Source organism: Nestor notabilis, unplaced genomic scaffold (assembly GCF_000696875.1).
Source record: "Nestor notabilis isolate BGI_N333 unplaced genomic scaffold, ASM69687v1 scaffold27559, whole genome shotgun sequence".
Taxonomy (NCBI): domain Eukaryota; kingdom Metazoa; phylum Chordata; class Aves; order Psittaciformes; family Psittacidae; genus Nestor; species Nestor notabilis.
The window spans coordinates 400-11669 of NW_009942838.1; the positions used below are offsets into that span (position 1 = coordinate 400).

The 11270-nt window shown below is 56.0% G+C and overlaps 2 protein-coding genes across 2 annotated transcripts in view; one reads left to right on the plus strand and one right to left on the minus strand.

Moving 5' to 3' along the window:
* Window positions 1-344: 344 nt before the first annotated feature.
* On the plus strand, window positions 345-8357 carry DDHD2 (DDHD domain containing 2; the record flags this gene model as incomplete). Its single annotated transcript, XM_010021599.1, has 15 exons — window positions 345-535; window positions 1650-1739; window positions 2202-2322; window positions 3450-3539; window positions 4625-4760; window positions 5673-5881; window positions 5991-6061; window positions 6194-6313; window positions 6498-6593; window positions 6936-7049; window positions 7150-7305; window positions 7381-7483; window positions 7567-7731; window positions 7830-7992; window positions 8267-8357. Coding segments are annotated over 15 exons (1916 nt in total), but the record flags the coding sequence as incomplete, so codon positions are not given.
* A 2566-nt stretch (window positions 8358-10923) lies between these two features.
* The window catches only part of PPAPDC1B (phosphatidic acid phosphatase type 2 domain containing 1B), a gene marked incomplete at its 5' end in the record, with an annotated part of 1301 nt that continues 954 nt past the window's right edge, over window positions 10924-11270 (minus strand). The window contains 2 exon segments of the mRNA XM_010021600.1: window positions 10924-11093; window positions 11220-11270. The exon segment at window positions 11220-11270 is cut by the window's right edge and continues 21 nt beyond it. Of these exon segments, the coding sequence (XP_010019902.1) occupies window positions 10924-11093; window positions 11220-11270 (221 nt within the window).

The following is an 11270-nucleotide window of genomic DNA, read 5'->3' on the forward strand; positions in this document are numbered from 1 at the left end:
GTCTGTGCTGGGATCTGGGCAGAGCTTTAGAGGGAATGACTTAAGGCTGGAGCCCTGCACCTCCACCGTGAAGCAACACACTTCCCAGGGCCACAGTTGCATGTTTTACCATCTAAGCCTGTGCCTGAGCTGGAGAGGAAGACTTAATGCCTTCATCTTACCTCCTGCCTCTGGGCATCTGACACTGATGCTGTTCTCTGTGCTTGGGTACGGAGAACCTCAGTGTCTGCAGCACGCTCGTGTGTGCTGTCCCGCCTCGTCCCTCTGTGTGCCACGGAAGGCACGCAGCCTTCTGATGGCTGCCTGGTCCTCCCGGGAGTAATGTCAGGCCTCGGTTCCTGCAGGGAAAGACAAGGAAGACGTGGTGGTCCCAGCGTCAGGCGGGAGGTACGATGTGCACCTCAAGAAGCGGCAGCGCGTCGCGGTGTACTGGGAGGAGGAGGTGTCCGAGGTGCGCCGCTGCACGTGGTTTTACAAGGGAGACAAGGACAATAAGTACATTCCCTACTCGGAGACCTTCAGTGAAGAACTGGAGGTAAATAAGCCTTTCCTCATAGCATCCATCTTCCTGAGAAGCATCTCGGCTTCTCACTGTCATTGACTCATAGAATGGTTTGGAAAGGACCTTACGATCATCCGGTTCCAACCCCCTGCCATGGGGACACCTCACACCAGACCATGTCACCCAAGGCTCTGTCCAACCTGCGCTTGCAGATGGGGCAGCCACAGCTTCTCTGGGCACCCTGTGCCAGCGCCTCAGCACCCTCACAGGGAAGAGCTTCTGCCTTAGATCTAACCTGAACTTGCCCTGTTCCAGTTTGAACCCATCACCCCTTGTCCTGTCACTCCAGTCCCTGATGCAGAACCCCTCTCCAGCATCCCTGTAGCCCCCTTCAGACACTGGAGGCTGTCCCAGTGCTGGCCCTGATGTCCCAAACTCCACACGGGGTGACTGGCACCACAGTCACGCCTGAGGACATGAACTTGAAAGAGGCTTTGGCACGGCCTTTCCGCAGCCGATTAGTGGAACCGTGAACGCTGCCACCAGCTCCCTCCCAGGCTGCTGCTCCCCTTCCCGCTGCCCTCCCCAGCCAGGAGACCTCCTCCTGCGACACGCTGCGTGCTTGCAGCCTCCCTGCAGCAGCTTTGCTCTGGGTTCTCCTGCCTTTGCCTGCCCTGACTCCAGTTTCACCCTCCTGGGGAGAACCGTCCTCGCTGCACTCCCAGTTTCACCCAAGCCGAGGGAGGTGGGAAGGCAGGAAAGAGAAACCCACTGAACACAATGTGGATTTGGAGACCTCGGTGGCCTGGGCTGCTAATGGCTGGAGGCTTTGGAAAGACCAGCTATATATGCCTACATATGTATGGGTATAGAAATGTACATCTTTGCACTAATGTCTATTCTGATGGACCAAAAGATGCAGATCTAAATGCATGGGGAAGTCTGCTGCTGCCATGGAAGCGGGGGCTCCTTGGAAGCTCTCTAACAGGTGATTCTCAGACATCCCTGTTTCTCCTCCAGCCTCACCTGCCTCTGTCACAAAGTGCATTGAGAAGAAATACCATGAAATGGGTGGGGAATACCCCGAGTGGTGGAATATTCCTGGGAATACCTTCAGCTGACTCACAGAGGGTGTTCTTTTCCTTAGGAAGCTTACATGACCGCCGTGACCCAGGATGAGTGGAAGAAGAAACTGGAGTCCCCTAGCAGGGAAATCATTATCCTGCACAACCCAAAGGTGAGGAGGTGCCTGGTGCTCATAGAGCCCTAGAACGGTTTGGGTTGGAAAGGACTTTAAAGCTCATCTAGTTCCAGACCTTGCCAGGGGCAGGGACACCTTCCACTAGAGCAGGTTGCTCCAATTTGGCCTTGAATCATGATCTTGGTGTGGACCAGCAAGGACATCCCTGCGGTTCTCCTGGGGGCCTGGCTTCTTGCTCTGCCTTTATGCTGTTTCTTTTCACCATGCCTGCTGAGCAACCAGTTTTCTCCAACCATTCCCCTCTCCTGCCTGTGTCAGAGTGAAGAGTCTGCTTCACACCATCACGTCTCTTTTCAGCACGGCTTTCACTCTGTGTGCAAAGCACTGTTAAAACAGCACAGGCTGGTACCACCCCGTGTCACCTACCAGCTGTGGTGGCAGAGCTTCTCCTCTGCTCCACTGTGGGCAGCTTAATGACAGGCTCTTCTTGTTTACAAGCTGATGGTGCACTACCACCCCGTTGCCACCTCCGACGACTGGGGCTCAACTCCTACAGAACAAGGTCGACCTCGGACTGTGAAGAGAGGAGTAGAAAACATCGCTGCTGAGATCCCCAATGGTGAGCTCGCTTCTCCCTTCCACCCATCCAAAGCCAGAGTCTCTTTTCCACCCTGGCTACTCACAAAGCCTGGCACAAGCTCCCGTCATCCTCTAGATGAAATGCCGTGTGCCGAAGGGAAATGAGTGGTTTTCGGGAAGCTTCCTAGCACCAGAGCCTGCAGCGTAGCTGGATGTGCAGAGGCAGCAGGCACACAGGGAGAAGGTGGTGTGCTTCCAGCACAGAGACAGGGCTCTGGGAAGCAGCGCAGTGCCTGGAATTGCCTGAGGTCTTGAGGTGTGTTTGTAAAGGAGGAGAGTTTCTTTCTGTGGTAGGGACACAGGTTACCTCCTGCTTTCTGGAGCACGTGCTCTCCCTGTCTTGGGAAGCTGTGTCAGCTCTGTCCCCTCCCAGCTGCCCCTGAGCTCCCACTCGGGCATCAGGATGTGTTCCCAAGCGGAGGACAAGCAGTTATTCCTGTCTAACCCCTTCATTTCCTACGCATGCATGCCACCAGGGAAGTATGTATGCAAAGTAACGCGTGGGGGAGATAGAAAACCAGACGTAACTCCACCTGGTGCCTCCCTGAGCCTGCCGAGCCAGGCTGGGTGGCACAGGGCGGCTGGTCCCACTCCTCTCCTGTGCTGGACGTGCCCTGCACTGGGTGGGAGTGAGCTGTGAGGACTCTGCTGAGGTGAGGATGGTGACAGAAGGGACGAGCCACATCGCCTTCCTCTTACTGTGCTCTTGATCCACATCCACCCCAGGGTGGGCAGCTGGACGGAGCAGGACAAACAGTTCAGGAACGTGAGAAAACGTGCTCCAGGGGGACCTTGTGACTGTGTTCTAATACCTAAAGGGGCTCCAGGAAACCTGGAGAGGGGCTTTGGGCAAAGGGCCTGTAGGGACAGGACAAGGGGAATGGCTTTAACCTGCCAGAGGGGAGACTGAGATGAGCTGGATGAGAGCTTTAAGCTCCCTCCAACCCAAAGCAGGCTGTGGTTCTATGAAATCCCACCACCCTGGAGGCATAAAGTCCCGGCACTACCTGCTTCTTTACCTGGGTGAGGTGTGAGGGGCAGCTCGACCCGTGGCTTCAGTCCCCGCCGGGTGCTGTCTCCTGCTCTCAACTCTTCCCTCCTCCTAAGGGGAGCCGCTGCAGATCGATCACTTGGTGTTCGTGGTGCACGGGATCGGGCCAGCCTGTGACATCCGCTTCAGGAGCATTGTCCAGTGCGGTAGGTGCGGAGCTGGCCGGGCGCGTGTCCACCCGCTGCTCTGGGGGCAGCCACTGAGCCCCCAGCCCTGGGGGCAAAGCAGAACGCTCTGAGGGTGCGTTCACAGCGCCCCGACACCCAGCCGAATGTGCTGAGTGCAGTGGGGAGCGTGAACGCAGCGCTATAGCCATGAAATCCTCCCCGCTGGAAAGGTTTGGGCAACCGCTTCTCACCCTTGGGTTCTGCTGCGGCCCTAAACAGTGACTTTCCCAAATTGGGTATTTCCCAAGTAACCTGCTTGGTCTATTGCTGGGTGAAGTCTAACGGGCAGCACCCCCCCCGAGCAGCCTCTGGAGTTTGGACCAAACCAGGGATTCTGCTTCTGGCTCAGGGAATTCCCACGATGACAGGTTAGGAGAGCACCAAGAAGGGCTCCTGGGCTTGCAGCCTGCCCCAAGCATCCTCTGGAGTTGGGTGCTAAACCAATTAACTCTGGTCTGACCTGTTAATTATTAGAGTGCTGCAGTCCTGCAGGAGAGGTGATCACTGAAACTGCCTGGAAGCCTGACATGGTTTAACTTGTAAGGATCAAAGGAGCTGGGATTTTCAGTCTTTCATTCCTATAAAACACACCTCTGCCCTAACACCATCTGCACTTCTGTGTGTTCAGCCATGAAACCATTTGCAAGGCTGCTGACCATGTGCAAGGAAGGAAATCAGTGTTTCTCCCTCAGCACTGAGTCATTTCAAGTTCATTTCCCACCCCCCCCCACTTAGGATTCCCTTTCTAACACAAGCATCTTCACAACAGATTTACTGGTTTTAAACTCCTAAAAGTACCTCCCTTATCCTGATGCTGTGCTAAAGCCCTGCCCACGTGGGAAGGAGGCTTGTTACAGATGGGACAGCGAAATCCGGTGCACACACATGGAAGGACATGGAGCCTTCCCCTGATCTTGTAGTTAAAGACTGAAGGTCTTAGGGTAGCAGATTAAAGACCCTGGTGGGATTTCCCCTGGTAATGATCTTTTCTTCTATCTTATTAAGCCCTGTGGATGTGGCTTGTCCTGGAGCCTCCCTTGGTAAGAGTTGCTGCTCTTTTCCAGTGAACGACTTCAGGAACGTTTCCCTGAGCATGCTGCAGGCGCACTTCAAGAAAGCCCAGGAGCAGCAGCAGATCGGGCGCGTGGAGTTCCTGCCTGTCAACTGGCACAGCTCCCTCCACTCCACAGGGGTGGACGTGTAAGTGTCCCCAGCGGCTCCTCCAGCCTCCTGGGAACGGCAAAGCACACGCACAGCCTCCTGCTTGGCTTCTTCCAGGGCTCACTGCAGGTGAAGGGGAAGCTGAGGGTGTTCAGGGCTGCGTTCAGAAGGATGCTCGGATCTGCATCCAGCCGCAGGGGAGGGGTTCCTGCCTTTCCCAGGCGGTGTCAGGAGGGACCCTGGGCATCCACTGGGAACTGAGCACCCAGTTTCTGCCCACAAGCACTGCCCTAGGAAGGGGTGAGAGCACATTTGGCTCCTGGGGAAGGATGGCCAGGCTGCTCACCCCTGCCTGGGGTGGGAGAGCACAGACCGTGCTCTGCCTTAGGTCTCAGCATGAGCCAAGGGCCTGGATTACAACACATAGAATCATGGAATCACCCAGGCTGGAAAAGAGCTATAAGAGCATCAAGTCCAACCTTTATCCCAGCAGTGCCAAGGACACCACTAACCCATGTCCCCAAGTGCCACGTCTACCCAGGGTGTGAACACTTGCAGGGACAGTGACTCCAGCCCTGCCCTGGGCAGCCTGTTCCAATGCCTGAGCACCCTCTGGGCAAGGAATTGTTCCTCAGCTCCAGCTAAACCTGCCCTGGGGCAGCTTGAGGCCGTTTCCTCTTGTGCCATCCCTTGTTCCTTGGGAGCAGAGACCAGCCCCCTCCTGGCTTCCTCCTCCTGTCAAGCAGTTGCAGAGAGCAATAAGGTCCCCCCTGAGCCTTCTCTTCTCCACACTAAACCCCCCAGGTCCCTCAGCCCTTCCCCATCACACTTGTGCTCCAGACCATGTCCTTTGAGATGGTGACAGTCCTTTCCCGAGCTTACACTTTGCTTTAGGAACGTGGAGGGCCTCACTGGCACCCCTGAACTGCGACTCCCTCTTCCTCCCCACAGCGACCTGGAGCGCATCACTCTGCCGAGCATCAATCGCCTGCGTCACTTCATCAACGACACCATCCTGGACGTTTTCTTCTACAACAGCTCCACCTATTGCCAGACCATCGTGGACACGGTGGCCTCAGAAATGAACCGCCTGTACCAGCTCTTCCTGCAGAGGAACCCGCTCTTCAAAGGGGGGGTCTCCATTGCGGGGCACAGCTTGGGTAAGGGGGCTCACCCGAGGGAACTGCTTTTCCCTCCCAGGAAGGAGGTGGACGGGAGCTTTTCCCTGCCCAGATGCTGATGCTCTGCCTGCCTGTGCCTGGTTTCCAGGGTCCCTCATTTTGTTTGATCTCCTGACGAACCAGAAGGCTGCTCCTGAGGAGGACGAGCGCAGTGAAGAGGTACGAGGTCCGCAGCGCAGCATCACCCAACCAACCTCCTGCTGCTGCTGCCTGGGGAAGGGGAGACAATCCAAAACACAGAGGAGAAGGTAAGTGAGCCACAAGCGTGATCTCTCATGGCTCTGTTCACAGGGGGCCAGGACAACAGCAAGCAACAAGGGTGTGGAGGAAGTAAAGGAAATCCTGAAGGAGCTGGAGCTGTCTGAATACTGTGAGGTTTTTGAGAAGGAGAAGATGGACAGGCAAGCGCTGGTGAGGAGCTTTCCTCTTCTGATGTCTCTTGTGTTTCTTCTTCGCTTCTCTTTCCAGCCCTCTCACCCACTGCACATCTTCCTGGTACCAAGTCACGCACGCACGGAGTGCAGCAGGAACAGACACTCCTCACAGCACGCACCACCCTGCTCCTGTGCTCATATCTGGGTTCCTTGTTTTCCAGTTCTTGTGCACAGAGGCAAACCTTAAAGAAATGGGAATTCCCTTAGGACCAAGAATGAAGATGCTTCATTACATCAGCTCCAAGAGGGAGATGCAGGTTTGTTTTCTGCATGCCTTGTGTTCATCCAGGTCCAAGCACCCCAACTTCCCCATCCCTGGCCACCCTTCCTCTCATGGGCTCACGTTTGGCTGCGGTGACATTGCTGCTTGCTGCTCCCATGGGTTACACTGGTGTTACCCTGCTGCAGGATCACTTTATCCCGTCGCCTGCAAGGGTGGTAAGAGAGCAGGAGGACTTGTTAACAGTGGTAGAGCATGAAGCTGGAGCAGGATGCTGCCGGGACTGCCCTGGGATGCTGGCTGGTTCACTGCCTCCTGTTCCTGCCCTTGGCTCACTGCAGGAGCTGCACTAATGGGTTTCTCATCTGTGTTGCTGCAGGACCAGAGCACAGCAGCTCCCCAGCACAAGGAGTGTGGGTCCCCACCGCAGCAAAACCCAGACAACACAGATGATGGCAGGAGTTGCCAATACCGGGACATTGGCTTAGGACAGGTAACTCAGCACCAGGCTCTAACTGCAGCAAGGAGGTGCTTGTAACACCAGCACGGAGTTTGTCTCATGGAACACCCCCGAAACGTCCATCTCCCCTTAGGTCTCAGCAAACTACCCTCAGCTGAACTACAAACCCACCATCTTCTTTGCTTTTGGGTCACCCATCGGGATGTTTCTCACGGTGCGAGGAGTGAAGCGGATCAACCCAAACTACAGCCTGCCCACCTGCAAAGGCTTCTTCAACATCTTCCACCCCGTAGGTATAAGAACCAGAGCTTCCCTGTGAGAGACACGTGGGGCACGACTCACTGTCCTCCTCCTCCTCGTACAGTTTGACCCGGTGGCGTACAGGATTGAGCCCATGATCGTCCCAGACGTGGAGTTTGAGCCCATGCTGCTGCCTCACCACAAGGGCAGGAAGAGGATGCACTTAGGTAGGGTGAAGGGCAGCCCCTCTCCCCCTGCCCTGGCTGCAGCCCCAGCCCCCAGCCCGACCCCATCCCCTGGTGCCTTTCAGAGCTGAAGGAAGGGCTGACTCGCATGAGCGTGGACCTGAAGAACAACTTGCTGGGGTCCCTGCGGGTGGCCTGGCAGTCCTTCACCCGTGCCCCACTGCCAGCCTTGGAGGCAGCGAGTACTGAGGGTGAAGGGGAGGCAGAGGCCAGCACGGAGAAGCAGCCAGGTGGGTGCTGGGGTGCCTGGTGTGACCTGCCCGTGGAGCAGCTCCAACAGGCTGCTGGGGCCCTGGGGTTGAACCACGTTGCTCTTTGTTTCCTTCAGACACGAAGGCAGAGGAGCCCCCCCCAGCAGTGAAGGAAGAGGCCTCCCCCATTAACGTGGGGAGGCTGAACGGGGGGAACCGCATAGACTATGTGCTGCAGGAGAAGCCCATCGAGAGCTTCAACGAGTACCTATTTGCACTACAAGGGCACCTCTGCTACTGGTAAGGCTCTGCTGAGGGTCAAAGCTTTGGATTCCCGTCTGGTGGAAGCTTTGAAAGCCAACGTTGTCAGAAAAGCCTTAACTCGGTCCTCCCGATACACTCCTGCCTTAACGCAGACACAGAGGGGGGTAGGGGCAGAGGAAGACCAGTGCAGCCCTTCTCGCGCAGTCCTTGCATGTGCTGAGGGCTGCAAGTACCCCATAACCACCACAGCCATCCTGACAGCGCAGGGAAGCACCCCCCTTCTCATCCCCATGTCCTCCCCTTCCTCCAGGGAGTCGGAAGACACCGTTCTGCTGGTCCTGAAGGAGATCTACCAGACACAAGGCATCACACTGGATCAGCCTTTGCCAGGGAGCCAGTGACCACCCTGTGCTGTTGTGGCCACTTGATGTAAGTCACCTCGCCTACACTCTGGAATTCCCTAGGACACCTCAGAGGACATTGGTGTTGGAGGGAGTGATGTTCCTTATTTACAGGCAGGAGTTTGTGTCAGGCTTTTCCTTTGGCCTGTCAGCATGTTTGGCCCCCCCTGCCCTGCACAACAAGCACTATCAGACATAAGGAGACCCAATAAACTGCTGCTGCTGGAGATAAGAGCAGCAGCAACTGCCCACAGATCCCAGGGGTTCAATCCATGAGGGAACGGCCTCTGGACCGAACACGCGTGGCCTGTGCTCCACACCTCCCGTGCTGTTTCTTAGAGACAGGCAGCGACCAGAGCATAGACCCTGCAGCTCTTCCAGGGCTTTGCTGTGTTCTCTTGCCCTCCAGCTGGAAGTTGCTGGGTGCATTTTGGCCGGCCCTCGTGCAGCTATTCCTCTGTTCTCCTTTTGCCTTCTTAGATCCCATTCAACTGAGCACTCACCAGGAAAGTCCAGATTTCTTCTCTGCCTTCCTCTCTCCTCTGCTGCTGTGTCCCGCATGCTGCTTCCCAAGTACTTGCTGCTACCTGGAGATAAGGATGATTTTCCTCCACGTAGGGTAAGGGCAGAGGGGAAGAAAACATCAAGGGAAACCACTTCTGCTCTCACACACACGCAGCACTTGACCTGTGACTCCCTGTGGCAACATGTACTTTTACCTCTCCACCTCCTAAGTTACCACACTAGCTCCCCTAGCACCAAAGCAGACTAGTTGTCAGGGCTAGGAACTAACATCGAGGGCCTGACTCTGCTCTGGCTTAGTGAGGAAACTCATAGCTTATGACCTCGAGGAATAAAAGCCTTAACAGTGCCCAGCGTGGAGAGCACTGCAGCAGCCTTGCCGAGCCGCAGCACAGCCCCAGGCCCGAGCAATTTGGGAGGTGAAGCCCACGTTCAGGAAGCTGCCACGAACGAGCAGGAACGTGTCATCCCCTTGAGGTGCTGCCGCATGGTCTGTGTCCCAGCCTCTGGTGACCCCCCCACGACCACCTCAGCCCCGGATCCCTGTGCTGAGCCCGCAGGCGCCGCAGGGCCGTGGCGCGGCGTTGCTGTGGCAGCCTTTGGAAGAACCAAACCGCTTCCCCTCCCGCTGGTGTGTGCCCTGCATGGGCTGCGGAGCCTTTACCCACCGCCTGTTTGTTGCTCGTCCTCCGCTGTTCCACGTTATTTGCACTACCTGAAAGGTTCTGTTTGCAGCCTCCGGCCCTCCTCCCCTCCCAGAGGAGCAGAAGCTGTTCTTTACCTGACTGCAGGGGCAGACAAGCTGCTCAGGCGGCGCCTGTACTACTGATTGCTAAAGCAGTCTCCTACGAGAGGAGGAAAAGGGAGAGTCTTACATGGGACACTAACGATCAGCTTTTTAAGTTATGCACTTTGTTAACAGGAAAAAAAAGAGTTAACTACATTTTAAATGTTATTTAATGTCTTTTCCAGTAAAAGCCAAAATAAATAAGTAGCTGACTGTGGTGCGTGCATGTCTGGGGGGAGAAGGAAGGGGATGGAGAACTCGGAGGTGTGGGATCTCAGGGGGAAGTCGAGCTGTTTCTGTAAGCTCTGTTGAAGGTGCAGGGTCCCAGACTGAAGGTAATGGGGTGGCGTTTCCATCGCTCACATCCTGAGCCTCACGTGCTGCAGCCCCACCTTTGCTTTTGACCAAAGCCACACGTGTCTATGGAGGAGGCCAGTGAGAAATCACTACTTACAGCAGTCCTGTGCTGTGGGGGCTCTGCAGCACTCTACCCTTCCAGTGCCTGAGAAAACAACCCACGGTGCAGGGACGCGCGGGCAGGGGCTGCTTTCAGACACCTCTGCGTTCTCTGCTGCCTCTCACCTCTCTACAACCATAGTAAAGCTGCAAGGAAAGAGACAGAAAATGAACACCTAGAACCCCCCTGGGGACACAGCAACAAACCCAGGCCTTGAAAGGAAGTTTTTAGTACCACAGCTCATTTGAAAAATTAAACTCCTTTATTTGGCACATTAGAAAAGATCAGGGCTAGCGCAGTAACACACTTAACACGTGCTAAAGTCATCTTCCCTCTCCCCCACTCAAAACATGGTTAGAGAGACTGGAACCTCATGCTCATTCCTGCCTATGAGCTCAGCTGGGATTGAGAAGACACCAGCAGCAGGTCCTGCGCTGCCCTTAGGGATACACTTCCCATGGAGCGGGATAGGACCGAAGGGAGGTGACTGATGGTGCTTTCTGGACTGGGCACAAGAACACCCATGGAATGGGGCCCACCAGGTCGCCACGTTCTCCTGGTTCTTGCTTCAGGACCTTTAGGAGCTGGGCTGTCCCGCAGGCTTGCACCCTGCGGGGTCCTGCAGGACGTGGTTAAACGAAGCAGCACCGGCTCCTGAGCAGGAGAACTTACCAGCACTGCAGGAACATCTACACCAGCATCAGGTTCATCCTCATCTGATCGAGCCACTTCTCACCTCCAGCCTCCCCGAAGCCTTCCCCTGCCCCGGCATTCAGGGAGCAGCAGGACAGAGCCCATCACTATATATCCAGGCGGAAGCTGGGAGCTGCAGGCTTCTCCTGGTGCACTGGCAGCTGCGTGGCTTTGTACAGGAAGGGTCTGTGGCACATGGAGTCCATCAGGGGCGGGTAATACTGCCTGTAGCAGAGGTAGGCAAGCACGAAGCCGATTGCGGAGCCAACCAACACGTCTGTGGGCGAGACCAGAGGAGAGTTAACGTCCCTTTACCCTCAGAAGCCTCCCGAGCTCTCCAGCAGGCAGCTTTTCAGCTGAAAAGCCCTCGGAACCCAGACCATTCCGTGGCGCTCAGACCCACCTTGCCAGTGGTGCTTGTAGTCGCAGGTGCGGGACACGGCGATGAGGGTGG